The 25,640-nt window shown below is 37.3% G+C and overlaps 1 protein-coding gene across 2 annotated transcripts in view; it reads left to right on the top strand.

Moving 5' to 3' along the window:
* Positions 1-1,206: 1,206 nt before the first annotated feature.
* Positions 1,207-25,640, top strand: part of GLRA2 (glycine receptor alpha 2) — a 177,992-nt gene continuing 153,558 nt past the window's right edge. For both annotated transcript variants that reach the window (XM_059384685.1, XM_059384684.1), the window contains exons 1-2: positions 1,207-1,796; positions 3,987-4,120. In XM_059384685.1, coding sequence (XP_059240668.1) covers positions 1,729-1,796; positions 3,987-4,120 — 202 coding nt within the window. In that variant the 5' untranslated portion in view covers positions 1,207-1,728. The remainder of the gene's footprint in view (positions 1,797-3,986; positions 4,121-25,640) is intronic.

Here is a 25,640-nt window from a genome sequence, read left to right as displayed (position 1 = left end):
GTTACTCTGCTATGATATTTAATTAATCCAAGGACAGATTAGTCATTTATGGACTAAAAACTAATTATTTTGTTTTAAGATTAAGACCTGCAGCAGAGTGCCAAGGTGATTAAAGAGATATATTTTACAGGCAAATAGCTCATCAGCTCAGGGTAGAACACATATTTTTCATTTCTCCTTACCAGAAGCCGCTAATTACTTGCATTGGACTATTTACTTTTCCTCTTTTAGTAATAATAGTATTTGTAAATTTACTTTGAAATAGCAAGATTACCTGTCATGATTTTGTATAGGTTTTATAAACTTTCACTATTTTCTGTCTCCTTAGACAGTTTAGGAGAACATCTACACTTTATTGCATGGCCCTCCTTGGTGATTAACATCTGGAATGGACAGCTGAAAACTGTTCAACCCTCAGTCTCACCCTTCTTTTCTGTTTCTTACGTGAAACCCTACTCTAACCTTTAATCAGGGCAAAAAAAGATTGCTATTGCCCCCTGCTGGCCCGTTTTATTTTTCCTCCTCTACAGATTGAATAGGATGCCCAAGGATTTTGAGCCGCGGAAGAAAGCTCAGCGGAAGGGACTTTCCTTAGTAGAGAGGTAGAGATCCTTTGGGAACAGGCGGCTAAAATCAAACGAAAACACTCAATGGGCGAAGAAGGCATAAAGGGCTTCTAAATTAAATTATTGATCTTCAAGAGTCTTTTTCTGCACACGGACTTGTCTATACCAAGGGAATGTCCCCTTCTCTGCAACACAGGACTCCTCTTTTGCCTTTAGATTCCACTGACAAGGAGTGAACTACCCACTCCCCTATTATAATTTCAGTACTCTGGATTCTGTTTTCTGCTTCCCCCAATTCCCCTTTCCCACTTCTTGACCGTATTCCCTTTTCTGCTTCAAACTCCCGTCCCGCCCACCTACCAACAGACTCTCATTTCTAGGGGTCAGACCCTAATCTTCTTCACCCTCCCTGTCTACCTGTCTGTTCTCTCCTGATTGTCATCGCATCCCCCTTTAGCACCCTTCCCCTGAAGAGAAAGCCACTCTTTGCCTTTGAACATCAGGCTTGTCCCCTCTTGAATGCCTCTCCCCGACCCCCGCCCCAAGCGACTGAAAAAGGAAACATGCGCACTTCAGAGCTAGGAGCTGTCCGAGTGCTGAAATTTATAGGCTGGGTAAAACCACGTCTCCCGTCTTTCTGTAGCTCTCATTCCAGCACAGGATCTCAGCAATTTTGCCCTCTTCCCCTGTGCCCACTCTAGCGCGCAGAGTCCTTTCTTCTATCTCATTTACAACTTCTTTTAAAAAGAGAACATTTTCTAGAGAAAAGGGATTTGCTAAACAGAAAGGACATAAAACAAAAGCCACAGCAACCCGACTTCCAGCATGGCATTGTCACCAGCCCCCTTTGCATGGTGATGCGATTAAGGTAGCGGCATTTTTATTATTCAGGAAAAGCAGCTGGGGAATCCATCAGTTCTAAGGCTTTGTCTTTCCTCGGTTAACTGATGGTCCTGAGCCCCGGTTTGACCTGACCATGATGCCTAGGACTGGCACTTTTTGTTTTTTCTCAGCAAACTGTACAAACCCAAATCTCTTTTTGATTTTCAAGGAAACTAGATTCCTGCCAGATTTCGAATCTGGACAATAAATAGATACTTTGTCCTAGCTTCTTTCTGGAATCATTTCGGAGATATTTTCCACAAGCATCACAGAAACAGGAATGAACCGGCAGCTAGTGAACATTTTGACAGCCTTGTTTGCATTTTTCTTAGAGACAAACCACTTCAGGTAGGTGAAACGACTTTGCATGCTGATATTTTCCCCCATGAAAACTGTTTGAAAGAGAATGTGTCATACATTTTAATCTATTTTTCTATGCCCTGGACCATATTATTTTAATTTTAAAGAGGAGAGTTATATTTCTTTTGTTCTTTTAAAAGGCGTAATTATGGTGGGAGGGTGGTAAATTTTCAAAGGCAAGTTTTACGATCCATACCCCACTCTATGCATTTCAACACATTTTCACAGGCAATGTGATATTAAGGAAGTCTAATGAGTTGCATGCTCTTTACATTTCTATATAATGATGATTTTTTTTTTTTTGCTTTCAAATTTCTCTGAAAGTCATTTAAAATGGTTATTGGATGCAATGCTTCTCATATGGTGGAAGTGATTGGATTAATTTACAAGGAGCATGCTCATTTTATATAAAATATAAAAGAACCCCAATTCTTAGTCAACTTGAAACTTCTATTGTATTTCGGCAACTAGATGCATACTATGAGCACTACAATTCAGGAAATTTCTTGAAACATCAAAAATATTTAAAATCTCATTTTACCACTATGTTCCATTGCTCAGTATATTTGGAAACTGAATGCCTACCAAAATTTAATTAATATGACATGTTTGTATTTATCTTTGCATGAGAAATGGACTGTGCATAATTAAAATAAGTGGCAAATCATTATTTGCATGTGTGTATTTTCTACCTAGTTTATAAGTTGTCAAATCAGTTTATACTTCAAATTATCAGATGATTACCAGTAAGTGAAATAGCCATCCTAATGGCAGAGGTTCTAAGATAGCATAGAGACAGGAGATGTTCATACCACAAAGTGTAGGACTCTTCATTTAATTTTCACTAGATTTCATGGTATTTTTTTTTACAGAACCAAGAGAAATGGAACATATAGCTAATGTTACGAGTACTGGGAAAACCCACTATGTTCCTTTCAGGCTCACACCTACTATGATTAAGAAAAACCATAGGCTGCGTTTCATTAGAAGCATCATCACCATCATCATCATCATCATCACCTTCATTACCACCACCACCACCACCACCACCACCACCACCACCACCATCATAATTAAATAATACTTGATTAATCAGATGAATCTGCATATGGGAATGTGAGTATTTTTAGATGACTGTATCAATTTTTAACTCCTACCAAATGTTTAAATCCTCTGCACTTAATACTTTGCATTTAATACTACTTTGAAAAACTGGCAAAAATGTGGTGTTTTCTCAGTGACAGAATTAACAAGATTATTTGTTAAACTATTAAAAATAAAGCTTGTCAAATATTATGCCTTAGGGAAGAAATAGACATTCAGTCAACCACTATGTACTGTGAAAGTATTCATTTCACTACAAACCAAATAAGCTCTTTTTATAAGCCCTTTAAGGAAAATGAAAATATGAGAAATTTTCCAATCACATTTAGTGTTTGTGATAATGCAGAAGAGAAAATGATTTAGAAGTTCTTTTTCATGACTATTTTACTGGAGAGTGAACAGTTTAAATGCTAATATATAAATAACATCTGATAAAATAATAGAAGTACAGACACACTTATTGTTGACCTATTTTAGAATGAAGTTAAATTTCCAAGTGAAGCCTTTCTTTTAGACAATGCATTGAAAATTATTAATAGTTGATAGCTGGAATAGAATCTAGCAGGTGAGAAAATAAGCAATGGAATAATTAGTTCACTGTTCACTTTGTTCTGCCCATCTTATTATATATTTCCAGTAAAAAGTAGAGGATTTATATTAAGGGCTAAAATGCTGGAAGAATTGTTTGAGAGTCATGGGGGAATGATTTTAAGACAATCACATTTTAGAAATTATCATCTTCATTTCTCTGATGAGTCTAGAAAGAAACAGCTTTAACTATATGTCCATAAAATCTACAAAATAAGCTATGCGTGTAGTATCATCTTAAACATCTTTATGGCTATAGTTTGGACATCTGGGAGATATGACTCAGGATTTCTAACTCTCATCATTTAAAGTTAACTTTAGAGAATGTACAAATTCTGAAGTTGACCAAAGAGTTTTTAATTTTCTTTTTCTTCTTACTAACATAACACATATATTAACAAAACATGATGTCAAACATTCTGTGAGCCTTAGCTCTCGGGCATCGAGAATGAAATTGTTGCTAAAAAAAGTTGATGATGTGTTTAGGACGGCTTTCTGCAAAGACCATGACTCCAGGTCTGGGAAACAACCTTCGCAGACCCTATCACCTTCAGATTTCTTGGACAAATTAATGGGAAGGACATCAGGATACGATGCAAGAATCAGGCCAAATTTTAAAGGTAGGCTCCAATTAAATTTATGTTAAGCCTATGGGAAATCTAGGTGTTTGAATAAACTGAAATAACTTTTAAGGGCTTTTTATCATAAAATAATGTAGTATTCATTTCATTTGGCATTATTTTGAGATAGCCAATTTAATAGTTTAAATTTTATATATTGTTTGCCTCTTTTGAAAACTTTTCTAATTAGTATTCTATTCCACAAAGAAAACTAATGTCAGAGATTATTGCTACATTCCCTTTTTTGATCCTAAGTGGGAGTATGACTGGAAATGACTCCAAGAGTAAATGATGGATTTGACTTATATGTGTGTCTACCAGGAATCATTCAAGATTCAATAATTATTCAAAATCTTTGGTTTCCGTTTTGAATACCTACTCCCAAAGTGATGCTTGAATCTCAATATGAAACATGCCATTTTACACACTTTCAGGCCTCTCTCATTTCTCAACATTGTGGCAAGAGGCTCTAATTGAATACATCAGAAATTTTTGGTTTTCTTTTGTTTAAACATTTTAATAGTTTATTTGAAATTGTTTATCTAAAATTAACAAATACAGAATTGTAAAGTACACATGTCAAAGATGGTGGATACTGTCTTTGTTCAATTGGAAGCAAACCAAAAAGTTTGATATTTTTGTTTATTTAATGTTATAAAAATGTAACTAATCACCTGTAAAAATTATTTTTTATCTTTGATTTATTTTTATACTAAATAAGAACCAATTATTAATGAATGAATTATTTTTGATGTTTTAATTTCTAAATACATATTTTCAACAATTGCGTTTTATCTTGTAATTTAACATAATGCATTGTGGAGTGCTTATAATATTTTACAAAAGAAGAATCTTATAATATTCTAGATATTATGTTGTAATTCCATTGCTTTGGTTTTGCTTATTAGCGACTTAATTGGATTGCTTTCTTTGAGTTTTGATTAATTTTTACTATTGGCAAATATGAGCATGAAAATTAAATTCTAGATTCATTTCAGCTTTAAATGCTACAACTCTGAATATACCCAGCTAAGGGCACATTTTATAAAGAGTTATGTCATAATTTTGACAAAACAAGTATTTATGATTTATAGAGTATTTCCAAAAGAAACAGAACTAAATTCAAAGCTTGATATTCCTGAAAACAATTTTCATGCTTATCCCATTTCATACTAATTTTGTAGTCATTGCTTTGGAAGTCAATATTTGAAATAAAATCCTATGAGCAACATATTGAGAATGAGCTTTCAATGGGACCACTCATTCTTACATCTATTCACTTAGTCATTCAACAACTTCTGAGTCTGAACTATATGGGAAGTCAACTACTGCATGCATTGAAAAGTTGAGAGATGAAACAGGTTTGGGTGCTACCGTCAAAAATTTTAGTGGGGAGGGTGGATGTTACATGAATATTTATAAAGTAATATATATTATGACACAGAAATAGTTAAGTAGTTAATAGTTAAGTAACATGAAAAAGTACAGATAAAATGCTACAGGATTCCAACAAATGAAGAGATGATTTCCTGTTAAGCTATTCATGGAAGGTTTCATAGAGAAGGCCCAGAGATGGAAAATCATTTCAAATTTATGTGGATCTTGTTTAATAGCAGCTATTATTCATTATTTTCTAGAAGTCACTTTCAAAAGTGGAGAAAAATGCAGAGTAATAAACAAACACCCATGTTGTCATTTGCTACTTTAAATGACCACACATAATGAGCAATCAGTTTCACAGAGCTTTTTTTCTCTTTCTTCTGGGGATGTCACCCTTTGGAAACAACACTTCTCATGATTCTAAAGGATAAATAAATGGAGAGATTATCAAGTATAGGAAAGCATGGCCATGTTTTTGAGATTTTTTCCACTGCTTAAAGACCCGAGCACAGGATGTTTTAAAGACTTATAAAAGGGAAATGGGGTAGATATCCTTTAAGATTCGAACATGAATGGATTTCACTGAGTTTTGTCTCCCACTCCCTTTAACTCTCCACCTCAATGAACGCTGATCCTCTTTCATAAATTTTGTTTACATGAACCAGTTATAGAAGATTAATTACATAACAGCTCCCACAATTCTCTTTATTCAGGGAATCTTGGCTCTTGCTGGATATAAAACATTCCCCATTATTTTAGAGTAAAATAATTCTCACTTCTTGGTATTCCCATTAAAACTTCATATGTCTAATATGGTTCTTTTGCATATTTATGTTTTATCAACCCACCCAACACTGCATCTGAGAGGGGAGGGTTGTGTACAGAGTTATATATAGAGAGAGTTATATATATGCACACACAGACAAACACAAATATGCACACATACATAATATAGGTAAAAGAAGTCATCTTTTCTCTGGAATGAGGATATAAGGACCAAGAAAGAGAGGAAAATGTAGATCACTTATGAAGATTAGTGCGACCAATTAGTTGTAGTAGACGTTGAGGGTGGGAACTTTTGAGGAACCAACCAGTGGTCACAGTGACTAGCAAAGATGATCTTAGTTGAGCTGAGGAGAAAGAAATAAAAGAGATCATAAGGAACTTGTAACAGTGAGGAGGCTAGGAAGAACACTATAGACTTATTGTAACTTACTATGGTTGATTAGCAATGTACCAATGAGAAATCTTATATAGTAGATAGAAATGAAGGATGATTAGGAAATGTGACTGTATCTAGACAGTGACAGGCATGCTGTAAATGCTAAAAACCAAATGGCTATGAAAACAATAAACATGATGATGATGATGATGATTTTGAAAACAACAATAATAGTAATTAATAGGAGGACAGAAGGGCAAGATTCGACCACAAAAATAAAAGCAAGAGTGAAATATGGGTGGCTGAGGTACAAGGAATGGCTTTTCTAGATGTCTTATTAAATATTAGTTCTTCTCTATTTTCCTTGCTGCTGGCAAGGGAAAAGGAAATGCATACGCATAATTTTTCTTATTGGAAGGGATCTTTCCTGTATACTTTCAAGTCAGTAAAATATTTCATGTCTATTTCATATCCCTGATGGCCTCTGAAAGATGTCATAATGGGCATATACACAAGAAGGAAAATGGATGTAAGCTAGAAAAGGGGACCAGAAATGAATCAGACTTAGGCTCTGTAATTGAGAGCCATTCTTAGAAACTACAGGGAAAAAATAGCTTTTCTGATGTGCTGAAGCACAAGTGTATAAACAAAGTCATGAGTCAGATTTGCCAGTTGCATTCCATCTATAAGATCCATAGAGACCTGGGTCAGATCTTGTCAAAACACAAATTTTCAAAATCTTCAGTTCAGATGAAAACACAAACTAAGTCCATTCACAATTACCTGGTTCTGAAACCATGGTAAATATCAATTCTATGTCAACAGAGGGGCCACTTTCCCCACTTGGGTGATTTGTCTCATTGTCAGTTGATTTATCATGGTGTTACTCCATCATCGTATCAGATACTCCTTTGTCAGTGTTATTGCATCTTGAGAATGCCACTTTAAACATTAAGCTTTTAAGGAGGCCAAATGAAATGCTCAAACCTGGGCAAAATACATTAGTTCTGATTCTGTCTCCTTGAAACAAAGCCTTTATCTATTTTAATGAAATTTTCTTTGAAAATAAAATTAGAGTTATATCCTAAATTTCATCCCAATGTGAATAAATACGTTCCACTATAGCATTCATTTTGGAATAGGATCTGGAATGGATGATGCCGGGAGATAATTATTCACTCCACTTCTTTGTGCATGCCATGCACACTAATTTTTTTCTATGTCTGGAGACCTAAATTTGAAAGTGTGATGTGTGACATTAAAACCTACATTTGCATGCAATATGGTTTCCTTCATTTTCTAAGGAGTTATCAGCTCAAGAGGTGTTTCAGATACAAGTAGAAATAGGCCCACTTTCAAAAAACTAGAGGTTCAGGTTTCTTCCCTTGGAAATTCTATTTATTGTCTATAGCCAAGTGGAGCTCAAGCTCAAATGTTGTGCTTGCCAATCCCTATAGGGGGTGGCTTGAGCACAAATGTCCAGCAGGGACATTTGGAAAGGGTGATTCTCCCAGTTAGGGATAATGCAGCCCCAGCATGGTCATTTCTTTGATCACCCTGGTAGATGTGGGCATCAGATGTTACGATGTTTTCTGAGAAAAAGAATAGAATGCTCACAAGTATCAGAAATATTTGACTTGAGTGCAGGAAGTTGCAGAAAGAGTGCAGCCATTTTAGAATAAGACAATAGGAGATAAAAAGGAGAAAAGTATTATTGAAATGAAAGACTGAAGGTAACAAAGGGAAATTTACATATGACAGTTTTGTTCAGAAATGACGTTAATGAAGATTTTTGAACATCTGAAATCCATTGGCTGTGTCACAGTCTAGCTTTTCTCTGATGTATGGACACCAACCAACACATTTGTATATACTAGGCTTCTACTATTGGCCTACAAGGTGCTTGTAGTATGAAGTGACATCAGGAAGGAGACGTCTATATTCTAATAGGCTCTGGCAAAGTAAATGTTTTCCAGTCCGTGGTAACAGAGTAATATAGTGGAAAGGGTCCTAGACTTGGATTCAGAAAACCCAAGTTCATGTCCATTTTGAGAAAAGATATCTTCACCTTTCCATGCCTTATTTTTTCTTCTACCTTTGCATTTGAGTTGTTCTGAGCATCATATGAGATCATGCATCTGAATGATTTGTTTATAACTGTTAAGTTTATTGCAAATAATCTGAATTATCAGACCCTATTACTAGCCCCTCATTTCTATTTTGTAACCAGCACTGATGATATATTGTCAAAGCTAACCCTTTATGGTGGTTGGGGTCTTATAATTGCTTGATTGTTTTTATGGTATAAAAACAAGTCAGAAAAGTTCAGTACCTTAGAATCCTATTGCAGTAATCAGAACATAGACGTCATGTGTCTCAGCTGGTTCTCCTTTTATTTGATTGGTGGGAAGATTTCCAAACTGAAAGAGCTATTTCATATTCTTAAATATGAAACAAAGAGGGAGCCATTTGTGAGAAGGAATTATCTTTATCCATTCAAATCCCACCCCTGATTATTTTCTTGGACTCATTTTTAAATGAACCAAGGAAAAGAAAGAACGAATTTTACTTAGTCCTAGAAAGAAGGACCCTAAACTTAACTGAAGATGTATGACTGTCATTTCTTATATAATTTCTTGTCCAGTTATTGCACTTACAAGGGTCACTGCACAAGCATGCAGAATTGATTTTTTATTTTAGAGTATTTTGAAGAGAGCATTTGGTCTCTACAACATGGCAGTTATGAGCAATAGAAATGGAAGCTCATAATTTAGTTTTTGAGAATGTATTGTTTTGCTTCTTGGTTGATTCTGGGTAACTTTATATCCTTAATTTCATTAATGAAAGAGCTTAAACATTTTATCCTAATCTCTATAGTGCTTGCTTGTCCACCTTGAAGGACAATTCTGTCCATTTTACTGATAATCAGAGACTTCATTAAAAAAAAGATAACAGCATTGATACTGGGATATCTTGGTACTTAATGAGTGGACATTATAATGTGTCCTCTTAGGGTTATCAGCTTTAGAGTGTGAAAAAAAATCATTTGTTTGTTCTTGGTAGTGTTGAATTTTTTTTTTTTTTTTGGCGTGTTGGATATACATGTTTGGAATAGGGTCTTAAAAATGGAAATATAGTTGGATCAAGCCTCATAACAACAAGGTCTTTGGAAGCATTCTGGATTCTCTTTGGAGTTAACATCCGTGAGGCTGTCCTGACTGTGGCACACAGCATTTTCTCACTGACTTCTTTCTTGAGAGGGCTACTCTGGACACTTGTGACTGATTGCAGACATTTTTCGCCATGTGAAATGCACTAAAGGAAGGACCTTCACAAAAGGAATAGGTCTCTAAGTGATATTCTTAAGTGAGCAGGACATTTAAAAATAAAGTCACTGGTTACCCTCTTAGAGTCTAGTCTGGCTAGCCAATCAAATGTGGTCATGGAGCAAGTACAAGAGAAAAGCTGGACACTGCCTTGGACTCATGCCCTGGCTTGTGTACCCACCATATCCTTATGAATGCGAGTATATCAAATGGTGTCTCTATTTTCTTAACACATTTATCCAAGAGGCCAAAATCCTGGATCAAGTCAAAATATGGAAAGACAATGGGCAATTACCACGAATGTGACTGCCTAAGTTTTCTTTTCTTTTTTTAAAAAGATTTTATTTATTTATTAGAGAGAGAGAAAGAGAGAGAGCACAAACAGGGGGAACAGGAAAGGGAGAAGCAGGTTTCCCACTGAGCAGGGAGTCCAATGCGGGACTCAATCCCAGAACCCTGGGATCATCACCTGAGCTGAAGGCAGACACCAACCGACTGAGCCACCCAGGCACCCTCTAAGTTTGTTTTTGATTTCTTCTTTTTCTCTGATGGTAGGGGGGGCATATTTTCTTGAGGAAAAATAAGCTACGTCTGCCCATGCATTTTCAAATCAACAGAATAAATCTGTGGCAAGGGAGCATCTATATGGGCACAAAAAAATTACACATAATGGTTTACATCTTTATATTGCAGTCTAAACACAATTCATTTGTTTGTTCCTCTTAAATAGTGAGTAATTACTATGTGCCAGGTGCCATGTTACTTGCTAAGTATACAGTGGTAAACAAAAATTCAAGCTTTTAAATGTCTGTTTTTACTTCACTAAAAACTGGAATATAATTTGTAAATTGAATTCTGTATCATCCAGGGCCTCTGCAGGAAAGAAATGGCACACCTTAATGGGGTATGAGAGGGTTTGGAAAACCAATCCCCCAAAAGAGAGTTTAGTACTTCAGGCCTGAAGAGGCAAGGGAGGGAATGGTCACCAGAAAGTAGAGAATGTGGCTATATAGACAGACCACCTAATGAGATCTGTGGAGCAATGTAGTTAATCAGTGTTGTCCTAGCAGGGAGAAAGCTAGAGAATAAATATTTAGACCTCACTTTACTCCTGTATTTCATTTTCTTGTGGGAGTATCATTGGCCAAATCCAATTAGAAGTCAGAGAGCAAGGGAGCTCAAAGGTGCAGACTCAAAACATCAGCTTCCCAAGGTGCAGAGAAGAACAGGAAAGAGAAGAGCGTGTCTCTGGACAGGAACTGGAAGATAACAACACAAAACCAACATAAGAGCAAAGACCTCCCTCAGTCTTCAGGTGGTGGACCAGACATCTCCAAAAATGATAATCAGTTTAGTTAGTCTTCCTTTATCAGTCTTGGGAAAGAAGGGAAGTGAGAGAGGGGTATTGTTGGGATAAATTATCCCAATATTTACTGATACCTTCAAAGGCAGGGAAGAGAGACGAAGATAATGTAAGGTGATAGTTCCTTCTCCTAAACAGACATCTGAAAGAGGTGCAATCAATGGAATGGTATGTATTCGTGTGTGTGTGTGTGTGTGTGTGTGTGTGTGTGAGAGAGAGAGAGAGAGAGAGAGAGAGAGAGCTTTCTGCAGAGTATATGAAAATAATTAATGTAGTTTCCTGTCTATCTAATATTTGTCTACATTTGCCAATACTGTATTGTTGTACTAGCCCCATGGCAATCCTCTCCAGGCTCCTTCTGCTGGGTGTGTTGTGGACTTAGATTTGAGCTCAAGACTTAATACCAAGTCTCTTTGGGGCAGCATTTCTGAGACACGTGCTTTCCCTCTGTGCTCTTCTGTTCTACACAGAGCTGTAGAGAGTCAGAGGAAGAAAAGATTAGGTGGAGGTAGAGAAGTGGCAAAGCTGAAGGAACAGTTGCTTGTTTTGCACTCCTTGGTGGTTTGATTACTACACCTAAAATACAGCTACTTATCATGGCAAGTCTGCCACTTTAGGAAGATCTCAGAACCACTTTGCCATGTAATTTTTCTTTTATTTTTAAAACCCAAGTGTATATAGAAGATAATATAATCTATCATTTTCTGATTTATTTACATTTAAATACTTCGAGATGCTGATTTCTAAGAACCACTTCATGTTTAAGAATGCAGTTGAGATTTCTTTTGCCAGGTTTTCTCTTAGTAAAAGCATTTTTTGGCCTCCTAAATATATTCAGGAAACAAGGGGTCAATGTATTTAGCTTTGAACCTCAAAGTCTCTGAAAAGTGAATGATACACACATGTGGCAAACCACACTGTAACAACTCATTAAATGTACTTAATAAATACAGTGTGAAATACTCACAGTGGAATTCTTATATTCTAACTTTTTCCTTTGCGTTAACTCTGGTTTTAGTACTTCAGTGTTGTATAGACTATGTGATGTCTTCCTCAAACAATGCTTTTCAGAGCACCTGTTCCAGAGCCACCTGAGTCCCGTTTAAAAAGCACATACCTGGGCCCCACACTGCCCCAGCTCTACCTCTCCAGAATTGCTGAATGATGGGATCTTAAAATATTCACTTGGACAAATTCATAACTCCTCACACCTTCAGCACTTTAAGACCAGAATGAGAAAATTTTGCCCTTGTGTTTGAAGGATAATATCTTTCTTATAGTATTTTCCCCAAGATACTCTATGCCAGGGATTGCCTTACTAAATAAAGGGGGGTAAAATACCACAGGTGGAAAAAAAAAAAAAAGTAAACTGAGATTCATGAGGACTGGTTGTAATTCTAGTTTTGTCAGCTGTAACCTGGAGCACACCACCTAACCTTTCTAGGATTCATTTTTGTCACCTCCAAAAATAAAGGACTTGGGGCAAGATGTCTTTGTCACTTCCAACATTGATAGTCCCTGGTCTTTACATTCTAAATTAAAATTCTGTGGTATGTGCTTTTATAAATTATTAATTCACCCCCAGAAGAGCTTGGATACATCCAATTTTCCTAGGGAATTGGTCTTTCCTCTGAGAAATATTAATTCTGTCCAGATTTTTTTTTCCAGTTGCTCATTTCTTATTTCATTTCCCAATATTTCAAGGATGATCATTATTCTATGGAAAGACTCTGGAAACTTACAAGGGGATTACTGAAGAAATAAGCCATTTACATTTTTGTCTTGCATTTAGTTTGGTGGTAGCAAATTCACGTACAGAGGCTGCTTCTGGGAAAAGCAGCTGCCATGTTTCTTTAGTTCAGCATCTGGCCAAAAATGTTTCTCAAAACATTAGTCCCACAAAATGTTCTCAGATAAAAGGTTTAAAATGGAAAAATGGATATTTTTAATAAATAAGAATGTGAAATTTTGCAAAACATCCTCTGAGAGAGTCCCAATATCCACTAACATATTAAAAGTTTAGAGAAAACTTGCAGTAAAAATACACAAATATTTTTAAAACTTTTTTTTACATAGGTGCTTATCCTATACTTTTTATTTGATCATGGATTTCTTAAATGAGTAACATTCTGGGGAACTGGGGTTTCATGGAATACCTTTTGGAAAATGTGGTCTTGGTAAAATCCATAAATCTAAATGATTTTTTTTTTTTGCTCTGAAAATTGTTGATGATGATGGGAAACCTATTATGCTCTGCTGGAAAGATAATATCCATAAGAGTGAGAAGGCCTCTACATTCAGTAAATGTGGCTTTCATTTTGATACATGGTCAACATTAGCATTCTGCTGCCACAAGAGAATTACTCTACTGTTAAAATATTATTGCAGGCTATTTATCTCCTGCTTCATTTACATGAATAAATGAGCAAACAGAGGCATTTTGAAAATAACAAACATCGAAGACAAAAGAAACTACATTAGTCAATACAGCAAAATACTTTGATCTGATAATCATCTGTTTTAGTCTTTATGATTCTTGAATGCTGAATGACCAATGCACATTTAAACAAGTGACTTTTAACCTTGTGGCGGGGGGGGGGGGGGGGTGGGAGGTTGGCGTACCAGGTGGTGGGTATTATAGAGGGCACGGATTGCATGGAGCACTGGGTGTGGTGAAAAAATAATGAATACCGTTTTTCTGAAAATAAATAAATTAATTTAATTAAAAAAATAATAACCTTGAACTAAAGACATTTCTTCAGCAGGCTATGACAAAGTTTTATGCCTGTATGAGGGATTTCCTTTTGGATTGCCATCTTCTCTTTCAGGCAGTTTTCCAAGATAGATAAATCTTATGGTTATATAATTTCCATCCAACTGTTTATTTAGAAGTTTTTCCCATCACCTCCTTGAAATGAAATTTTTCAAATTTGAATCCATACTAAAAAAAACTCACATTTAAAAAATTGAAATTATGCAAGATTTATCTTAAATAACTTGTGTAGATTTATAATCAAGGTCTTCATTTTTTAGCAGTAAAATATATTCTATATTAGTCTTCTCAAAATTAATCATGTTTCATACTTACATATGTGAATTCCCAGGAAAAACTATTGAAAATTGTTTTCAATAAAGATGATGCGAAAGAAATGTCTGAAATAATCACTAAATGTCTTGAAAAATTATATATATTTATATATTATATTATTATATATAAAGGTATATATATTTATTTTAAATATATATTTTTATATATTGTATATATTACATATATAATATATATATATATGTAGTATATGTATTTATATATTATATATGTATATATGTAATATATAAATACATATACTACATATATACATATATTATATATGTAATATATATTACATATATTACATATATACAATATATACACATATATCTTTATTACTAGTTCTTCCCCCATGCTTTCTCTGAGAGTTTGTCAAATGCCCAAGTATGACTTTTTTCTTCTTGTTTCTTACTCCAAGATCTTAGGAGGATATAGAGAAAAAAGTAGGGGTTGGGAAGTATTAAAGCTACCTTAGATTTAACCAATGGCTCCTGATCCATGTCCTTTATTTCATACAGTAGATGAAGATACATTGATGATGGAGCCACTACACATTCTGTATGAGATTAGTACTTCATTTGAAACACTGCTTCAATGTATCCACAGTGAGGGCACTGGTACTGCTGACATTCCACTGTACAACCCACAGATAATGCCATACCAATTTTTAAGCTTTTCTGGTGAGTGAGGGTTGGCAGTCTTAGATATACAACACCTTGGAGACTAACTGAGTGAAGATTAATGAAGTTCTTCAGCCTACACAGTTTGCTTACTCTTAAATTTGGTTTCATATAGCCTGGGTGCCTGACTCAGATTCCTTGATTCCTTATTATCATTTGCTCCTGATGTCACTGCTGCTTCTCCATTTCCAGGAGGCAGACAGTTGCATTAGATATTATGAGACTGAGGAGAAGGCTTTGGTGAATCCTTAGTTACAGAAGTCAGGAAATACGAAGAAGAAGATAACATTTTCTCCAGTATTCTGAGATTTGCTTTCAAAATGAAGTATATAGTATCTTCCCCAAATAAAAAAATTTAAGAAGAGATCATGCCTCTTTGAAAGGAAATGTCACATAGGCCCAATGCCATTTCTTAGGAAAACTGGCACCAAAATGTCCATTTTTTTTTTCAGGAGGATTTTTGATAGATAAAATGCCACTCTGCTTCTTTTAAAATTTGAGATCATAGCTTGTTAGCAACAAAGCTGCTATACTATTCAGTATTTATTTTCTCTGGAATATTCCTATTTTGTTATCTAGAGTTAGTGACCACTCTGTGACCAGCGGCATACTCAACCTAATCCTTACCAAATTAATCCTATATTAGCAAGCCTATTTTTTCCAGCTCTCCAAAGATAGGAGGAATTACCCAAGTTTGGAATACATGTTCCTTTTATTTCCCCCCAAGTACCACCTACATTTCTAATATTCACATTTGTTTATTAGGCACATATGACTCATTTAAGCTCATCCTTTATTCAAATCTTCTGAACAGATATTCCCACTTAAAACCCAACAGGTGGCTTCCTGTTCCATAGATCTCCTGATGCCAACCAAGTTTAAAAATTCTGGGCTTTCAGGAAAGTGTATGAATTTGTGACTTGGGGCAAATATCCTAAAGCCCATTTTAAAAAGGATTTCCTCAGCAAGAGAACACAGTTATTGCAAGGAAGAAATTCCACATTTCTACTTGTGAGACAGACTCAGCGAACAGCATAATTACACGCACATTTTTTATTTCCTGCCTACCAGGTTTGCATAGGGCCCCTGGGTGAAGCATCTTCCATAGCACCCACTCACCCCAACTGAGTTCATTTAAGAGGTGTCAATGTACAGTTAACAGAAAAACAGCTTGGGTGAAGGAATCTTCGCGGAGCTTGGCGGAAGTGGATTGACACGTGAAGCTTCCATGATTGAGTTATGATTCCTCCGCCATGGGACCTTTCTCATTCAGAGGAATTAAATTAAATTAATTACATTAATTAAATTAAATTTAATTACATTAAAAGAACATCATTATATAAGAATCTGGCCCCAGGTGCTAACACTATGGGCCATAATAAACTGTGTATATGTAAAGTCTCAAATGAGTGGGTATCCCTCAGTGTCTAACTTTTTGTATAAATGTCAGAATAAATTATCTGCTTCAGCGAGAGCAACACAGTTGAGGGCACTAACAAAAAGTGCCCATCAGTGACATCGTGAAATATACCATATAAATTGCAAAATGACACCTTTGAAAAAAGTTATTTACTGCTGAGTAAAAGTTATTTACTGCTGTGGCAGGTGCAAAGAAGGCAAAGAAATAGAGAATGGATAATAAATAGATTCTAAAGGCAAGCTAAGATCAGAAATAAACTCCTATACTTTTTTTAGAAAATTCATAGTGCAGCTGCTCCGGGGTGCCTGATTGGCTATATCTTTATCTGAATGCACAGGAAAAGCAAGCTGAGCTGTCATCCAAGAGAGTGCAGAGCTCAAAATACTAGTATCCTCTATGTTCCAGGCCTCTCACAACTCTGGAAATTCTCCTGGGACTTATCACTTCCTTACACACCTGCACATGGCTTATAAAGATCTTCATGGTTAGATTTTTGACTACAACTATCTGAGGTTAGATTTCTGAGAAGCAGGCCTTCTGTGCAAGTAATTTATTAAGTGAGCAGCAGAGACAGAAAAGAGAGTGATAAAGTCAGAAAAGAATGGGGGGAACCCCATACGGATGTGATCTCAGGCAAAGTCCAACAGAAGGCGGGGTCAACCTGATCCCCAGAGTTTCCAGGGAAACTCTTCAGTATAAGCTGCATCCCAGGGTTTTCCTGACCAGAGGCAAAAGACCTGGCTTTTCATATTCCCCTCTGTTAATTACTGAGTAAAGACTGCCCTCAGGGTGCATGTAGGTGGGTGGGGAGAGTAAATGTCCCAAATGCTTCTATCTCTTTTCATGTGGGCAAAGTGACCCCCAGTAGCCCTAGGACAGTCCTCTATGAAAGGCCACATGTTCTCAGTGTGCAAAAGCACACTGAGGTAAGAGGCACAAAATGATAAATGGAAACAAAGGAATCTGGGTGTAGAATCAATATTGTCCATTTCAACATGACCATTCCACATTTCCAGCCCTGCCCTCCCACTCTGTTCCAGCCTCAGTGCTGTTGCTTGTTCCTCCAACCTTTTATCTGTGGTGCTCTGGACTTTCATTTACCTTCTCTGTGCCTGCCTTTCCAGCAGCCTAATGCCCATGCATCCTACAACCTCAGCATCCATACCATTTCTTCTAGAAAGCCTCTTTTCAACTACCTAACTCCAACCTGTCCTTCATGCTCAGTCTATAATCTTTATTGTGATTGGCGGCTTCCCGGTCTCTTTCCCTCCTAGACTGGTTCAAGGAGGCCAGAGATTGGGCTTATCTCATTCTCCACTGTACCTGCAATATCTGACAGGTCAGGCCAATAAACATTTATCGAATGAAGAGAAAAACTTATAATACCAATCTTTATTCATAGAATCTGTAATAAAACAAAGTTGGGTGTGAACCATTGAACTAAAATAATAAATTATTATCTGGTAAGAGTTGTGATTTTTTAAATGCATGAACTTTCCCCCCATACATTATCTCATCTGACTCCTTATGCATTTCTCAGAATGGAAGATGGCTGGAATTTTGTTTACCATTTTTCTTATTTAGGGGGAAGGACAAAGTTATTTTGCTGCCAGACGCGACGTAGACCAACACTACCTTTCCAGATAGAGAAAACCTAAGATGGAGTAGAATGTAGGTCATCATTTAAAGAATGAAGATAAAGACACTCAATCTGTAATACGTTGTTGAATGTATTTTTAAAGATTTATTATTTATTTGACTGGGGGAGGACAGAAAGAGAGAGAGAAAGTGCGCTCACATTGAATTTATTTTTAATGTAACTGCTCCCCTTTCTGTTTCAGGGTAAGTCTAATTTATCTTTGAAGTCTCAGGTTTTTATGCATTTCCTGTCTTTACAGGAGCTTAATAAATGTTTAATGTTGAGTTAGTGGATTCACTCACATATAGATACATATCAAGCATTCTTTGTGCATTTGTCACTGTGCTAGGCACCGAATAGAGGAGAATTAAAAGGAGAATTTTTAATTTACCAGCCCACCTCCTTCTATTTTACCACTATTCCAGGGTCAATATCCCATGTATAAAAAGCTTTATTTTCCATGCCCAGTTCTGAACAGGAATGTATGGTGGCATCAAACATACCGAAATAACATCCACCGGCCTGAGACAACTTTATACTCAATGTCTGCAGTGTTTAGTAAATAAAATCAATGTACCCAAATGATACTCACTGTGAACATTGGACACACCTGAATTACCAGTAAGTTCCAATTGGTAAAGTACTATCAGATTCCCTTCAAGGTTATAGCCCATAACTCCTTCCAACCACCGAGTTTGTTGTTGATTTTCCTCTAAAATTCTCTTTTGAGCCTCATCTTCCAGCTTCATCAAAAATCTAAGAAAGGCTTTTAAGGCATAGGATTCTCCCAGATTATGAGGCAATGGACAAAAAAATTTTCACAAAGCCTAGGAAGCCCAACTAAGGCACCTACTACTAATGATAATCTTCATATTTCTTTGGAGAGTCCTTTATATGTGAGAGGTCAGTCTAGAGAGGAGAAAAAAAAGTAGCTCTAGGCTTCCTAAAAGAGGTGATGTTTGAGGAATTAGGTATTGAAAGATGAGTAGATATTCAATGAATTAAAAAGCAAATTTCAGATAGGGAACTCTCGATGTCCAGAAAGAAAATGGCTAGATTGGGGGATAGCAAAAGATGAGTATACCTAGAGGAAGTAAAAAGGGGGGGGGTTCATAGAAGATGGGGTTAGAGAATGAAGTTAGGGCCAGAGTATTAAGGAGAATATTACAGCATTTAAGTCCAACCATAGGTAACAGGAAGGCTACAAGGTTTTTAAACAGAGAAGGTACATAATTAAATGTGGTTTCTAAGAAGACAACTCAAGATACATTTCAAATGATTTACTAGAAAAAGGGGAAACCAAGGTCCCATGACAATCACCCACAAGAGAGAAACAGTGAAGGTTTAGGCTTAGGCAGTGACAATGGGATTAGAAAGCAGAAACCAGATTAACAAAATAAATTTAAAGCCAATTTTGCATTAGAAAAAAAAATATAGAGGGTACAAGAGAAAGCACAGTGTTTGACTCAAGTTTCCAGGTTAGGCAGCTGATCAGATCGTGATTTTGTTTACCCAAAGAGGAGATATAAAGGAAAGAAGATGCAGAGGGAGGAAGATCATAAGAGTTCAGCTTTGGGCACGTTTTTGAGAGGACTGCTACAAATCCACACAGAGCTATCTAACCTGTAGTTAAAAATGTTAATTTGAAGCCAAGAAGAGATGCTGGGCTAGAAATGTAAGAATGAGAGTCATGAGAATGTAATAGAATCGACTAAGATCGCTCAGTGCCAAAGTGCAGAAAGCATAGAGAAGAGTCATAGGATGAAGCTTGCATGCACACGGACACTGAGGGAGTGGGGGAAGAGAAGGACTCAGTCAGGAGCACTGAGAAGCAGTCATCAGCAAGTCTGGAAAAGAACCAGGGAAAGGTGTAGTCACTAAGGTTAAAGGAAAAGAGAGTTTTGTGAATTAGGAAATCAACCATGCCAAGTGCAGCAGGAATGTTGTATAGAAAGAGGTGAGGAAATAGACCATTGGATTTTGTCACTGGGACATTTTTTACCTTAGCAAGGGCAAAATTTCTCTAGAATAGGGAGACAAAAGCTTAGACTGTATCTGGTTGTTGAGTGAATGAGATTTCAGAAAGTGGAGAAAAGAGTATGTAGACTTTTCATTTAAAAGACCTGGGTGCCGCGATTAAGCTTCTGCCTTCAGCTCAGGTCATGATCCCAGGGTCCCCCATGAGCCCCGCATGAGCTCTCTGCTCAGCAGGAAGCCTGCTTCTCCCTCTCTCTCTGCCTGCCTTCCTCTCTGCCTATTTGTGATCTCTGTCTGTCAAATAAATAAATAAAATCTTAAAAAAAAAAAAGTCTAATGCCAGGAGGAAAAGGGAGATCAGATATTGTCTTACAGAGTTTGAGAGAAGGGAGTATTTTGTTTTGTCCTGTTTTTTATATTAAGATGAGAAGAATGCCGTTTGTGAAATAAGGGAAAGGTGGATTGACAGTGCAAGAAATATAGACGATAGTTGATGAAGCAGCGTTCTGGAAAGGACAGAAGGGAGCAATGTCATGAGGACAGATGGAGCAATTGCTCATGCACTCAAGGAGAATTATCACTTCCTTACTTCAATAGTAAGTTTCACAGGTGGAGAGGAAGGAAGTCAGGGTAGGTTCATATCTAATGGCGTCTATTTTCTTGGGCTCCATCATCTCCCACAGAGGAGTCCCTGCCCCTAGCATGGGCTGGCCCTGTGTATAGTCACCATGAAGCTGGAAAAGAGCAGCAGATACTTGGTTTTGTCTTCTTCTTTTTAGAGAGAGAGAGAGAGAATGGAACATAGGGGCAGAGAATCTGAAGACACAGGGTTTGATCTCACAACCCTAAGATCATGACCTGAGCTGAAATCAAAGGTCAGATGCTTAAGTGACTGAGCCACCCAAGCATCCCATGATGATTTGTCTTGATGGTTCTCTTTACTATCAGGAAAGTCCACCTAGACATTCAGAAAGATTTTTAAAATTTAAATGCATCATAAAAACAGTGTTTTCTACTAAAAATACACTTATCAATAGGCTTACTGGGTAGAGAGATTTTTAAAAAAACATTTTAAATCTAAGACCCAGAAGATGAAGCCCAAAGGGATTATTTGTCCCTCAGAAAAAACGATGAGGGAAGTAAAGGTGCTCAGTGTCTAAGATACCCATCATTTGCCTTCTTGGCCAACCCTTTATTCCTTGCTGCATCTATCCATATATTTCACACCATTTTTCACTGTAGGGGCCCAGAAAGAGTTAATAATAATAATATTAATTTACATTACTTGAGTCCTTACCATGTGTCAAGCATTCTTCTAAACACTTTGCATATTCGTTCACTGAATCCTTCTAATACCTTATACATTTTATTATTATCCCTATTTTACAGAGGAGGAAACTGAGAAAAGAGAACACAGTGGTCTTTCATAGTCCTATGAGCCCATCCTTTCACCACTAGTAAGACAGTAACGGCCTAGAAGTCTTGTTGTACACCAAGTTCATGAGTCAGACCTGCATCCATTTCTTTTTTTTTTTTTAAAGATTTTATTTATTTATTTGACAGACAGAGATCACAAGTAGGCAGGCAGGCAGGCAGAGAGAGAGAGGGAGAGAAGCAGGCTCCCTGCTGAGCAGAGAGCCCGACGTGGGGCTCGATCCCAGGACCCTGGGATCATGACCTGAGCTGAAGGCAGAGGCCTTACCCCCCTGGGCCACCCAGGCACCCCCTGCATCCATTTCTTAATTACACAGCCACGCTGGGGGCTGTGAGTCTGGAGGCTTGCGGGAGGCTTTGAAGCATTTTCCTCAGAATCTGTTTATTATTCAACTTTATATCTTCCAATTCAAGCACATTATTAATCCTTCATAAATATTTGATGAATGATTAAATGAATGAGCAAAGCTGATTTTCCAATCACGCAAAGGCTTTCTGCTTGGAATATACTGGAACTAGCTTATGGATCATGGGGGTGGGGAGACAGCTAGTGGCTGAGGAAAGAAGAAGAGATACAGTGACTGGTTCTTCACAGGTTACACATTCTGTGATTTTTGTCTCTGACTAATGGCATTTTGTCGTCATTTTTTACATCTTCTTTCAGTACAAATTCGTGATGTATTTAAATATATCCCAGAAAAATGCTGACGATGACATACCAAAAGCATCTGGCAGTTTCTCCAGTCTGATGGCCTCCTTCCTAGTGCAGTTTACTATCTGAGCTCCAGGAATGTTTTCCTTTAATAATCTCAATCATTTGGACACAGTGGGAACAAATGCTAAGTCTGGGACCTGACGTCTGCCATTCGATTCCCTTTATGATAACTTCCAACATACATGAAGAGCCCAAGCTTGCAAAGATAACAGGGGAGGGAAGATTTATGTGCTGCTTCCTGGAATAGTGTTCTTTAAGAACAAAGGACACCATTCTCTGAAACAACATATGTGGTCTTTTCCTAAGCAGAAGAAGCAGGAGCTGCTTACGTACAAAGTCAAGTTTACTTTGTAGCAAGGTAAAAATTAATCACAAAGTATTTGGAAGAAAGACTTAGGATGGGCCTAACTTCTAGGTTCTTTGGAAACTTACTGAAAGCAATAACAGGACAGTCACTCTCCTTTCAAAATGGGCCATCTTGATGAACAAGTGAAATAAGACACATAAAGCAAGCCTGGGCAACACAAGTCAATTCTTTGCTATATAAACATGCAGCTGTGTATGGAATTCTGTCATGGACACTAGGAGTTCTGAGTAAGGGAGGTGATGATGGCTGAAGTGTAAGGAAGAGGTAGAACTTTAACTACAGGTGGGGTTTACAGTGCTAAGTCCCTCATGATGTGCCAGGCCACATGTTCAGTGTGTTGTGTGCAGGATCTCATTTATTCCCTACAAAATTGACAAATACTAAGTCACCAATTCCCTATTGGATCTGGATCCAGAAGCTGATGGTCAGGATCCTTCCAGCTGGCACAGCTGGGGGAGGCAGGGCAGCCGGTCAGATTCAGGCTCTCTCGTGCTGGAGCCCGCATCCTTACCCACTGCACTCTTCCTGACAGTAGCCAAGGCAGACTACCAGTGTCTGTGTCTGCAGATGAACAGTGCATCTGACCTGAAGGGAACTTTTGAGGAGGAATGCACGAACTCAGGGTAATCCCCAGAGAGAAGACTCTCATAGTGAGATTCTTGCCTTTTCACTTGAGGGACCTTCTACCTCCATTACCTGAGAGTTTAGGAATGGGGCCATTTCTCATCAAAGGATTCTTTTGTACAACACCGCTCTATTGTGTTTGGCACAACACACAAAATTAGAACCTATTAGAAGCTTCAACAAATCTTGTCTCTAGAGTGAAAGATTAGGAGTACAAACCCTACTGTATTTCTTTAGCAAAGCATCAAGATTCTCATGTCTTCGAATTATAACCCTGCCAAGGTCCCAAAAGTGATGTTCCTGCTTTTTGTCATGAGCTCACAGGAAGTGATGATGTCTAATGGGAGAATAACCCCCTCCACTTTAAGCGGGAACTCAACTGTGGTAAATGAGAGGAGGCCACTTAGTTTCTTCATTCTTAGAGGGACAGCTGTACTCAGCTTGGGGTCAGAGATCCTATCACAGTGAGAAGGAGGTGGAAATATAGGATACTTCCACACGTGGGACAGTTTCGCCACAACTTTAAAAAATCTCAAACAATGCAAAATTTGGAGGTCTTTCAATTTTAGGGAGATAATAAAAAGAGCAATAATGCAGGTCCAACCTTCGATTGCTGATTATGCTTTGGCTAATAATATGTATTTTTTATGAAATAGAGCCATATCTTGCCCGTCCTCTGTATATAAAGACATACATCAACTTTTCTACAAAAAAAATCCTTCTTCTTTTCCTTTCTCCTGTCACATGCATGATTCTGCTATATTCCCTTAAAATGTTAGTCTTATTATCACATTATATTATAGTTAGTCTAATTTATGTCTTTTTGCCATGACAGACTGTGAGTTTATTGAATGCAAAGATTGAGTACATTTTGGTATTCCCCGGTGCCTTATAGGTACCACTGTAAGCACCCAGACCATATCTTAAATTCCTTATCACTTCAATGCACCATCTGACTTCCAAATGCCAACACATGCATTTCTTTGCTTAAGGGCTTCTTCTGACCTAAGCCACTTTGCCCACCCCTGTGGCAGACCAGACGCGAAGATGAATTAATGCCCCCTGAGAATTCTTTCATTCAATGACGGATGGGAGTTGACGTAAGATACCCCAGCTTCTTCCTCCCCTGGGTAGCATAGTTCAGAAAACTGTGCCTGCCAGAGTTGCTCGTGGGATAAAGCTTCATTTTTCCTCAAAGAATAATGGACTTGCTAAACAACCTTTCCTTAGCTTCCTTCCCTACCCTGTCTCTCTTCCCCACTTCCCAAATGGTGTATCATTCACCTCTTTAATAAACTACTTTCAACCGAGTTCTTGACTTCAGGGTAATCCAAACTAAGTAAACACCCAATATAAGAAGTCTGATAAATGGCCTGCTAATTAAACTGAATTACAAAAAAACATAGTGTAGCACGAGGTAAGAGACCCGGAAGCACTATACTACATAAGTGCTAGGGGCCTATTAGTCAAATGTGAGCACACGTAAACACCACAAACATCATGATTTCAGGGTTTCCCTCTGCAGTAGTGAAGCGGCTGGCCTAGTTGTTAGTAGAGAGGAGTGCATGTCAGGAACTCTGGCTTCTATTTTTAGATCCCTTGCTGACATAGAAAACCTCTGTTTCCTAACAGTACAATGGTGACCTTCCTACCCTCAGAGAAATGGTGCAGAATGCCTAATGAGAAAACAGTCCCTTATTTGTGGAAGCCACAGAGGAGCAGTGGAGGGAAATGAGAACTTAGGTATTATAGATTGGCAGACATGGTGCTCTAAGATCTCTTTTGGCAGCAAAACAGCAAGAGCTGGGCTGCCCAGCAGTGCAGTGGCCTTGAACAGAATTTAGGTCTCTAAGCTTCCAAAGCCTGGTTCTGAGTCTAACGCTTCTAAAGGGTAATCATTTTTTTTTTCTTCCCAAAAAAAAAAAAAAAAAAACCCACCTTTGCATTAACAGATAATTTTTTTATAAATTTAAGTCACAACTCTCATGCAGATACAAAATGAATACATGTTAAAGATTTTATTTAACTCATTAATCAATGAGGGAACCAGAGAGATGGCATAGCCAGTTCAAAAGAAAATCCAAAGAACAGACACATTTATAGATCAAGAATATTGAAATGAATGTGCCAAAGGAGGCAAAACTAGTCTCTTTCCACAGTGGGGGAGGGCAGTCACTGGAACTTCTACAGGACAGAACAGGACAGAATTTACACATCTCTAAGCAAAAGATACATTGCTATTAGTTATAAAATTTACGGAATTGTAAAATAGCTCCCATAGAATCAGAATCAGATAGCATGGAAGGGTGTACTATTGACAATGCATACTTTCCATTGAAACACAT

This window comes from Mustela nigripes, chromosome X (assembly GCF_022355385.1).
Source record: "Mustela nigripes isolate SB6536 chromosome X, MUSNIG.SB6536, whole genome shotgun sequence".
Taxonomy (NCBI): domain Eukaryota; kingdom Metazoa; phylum Chordata; class Mammalia; order Carnivora; family Mustelidae; genus Mustela; species Mustela nigripes.
Note: the sequence above shows the minus strand (reverse complement) of the source record. Positions and strands in the feature narration are given on the sequence as shown.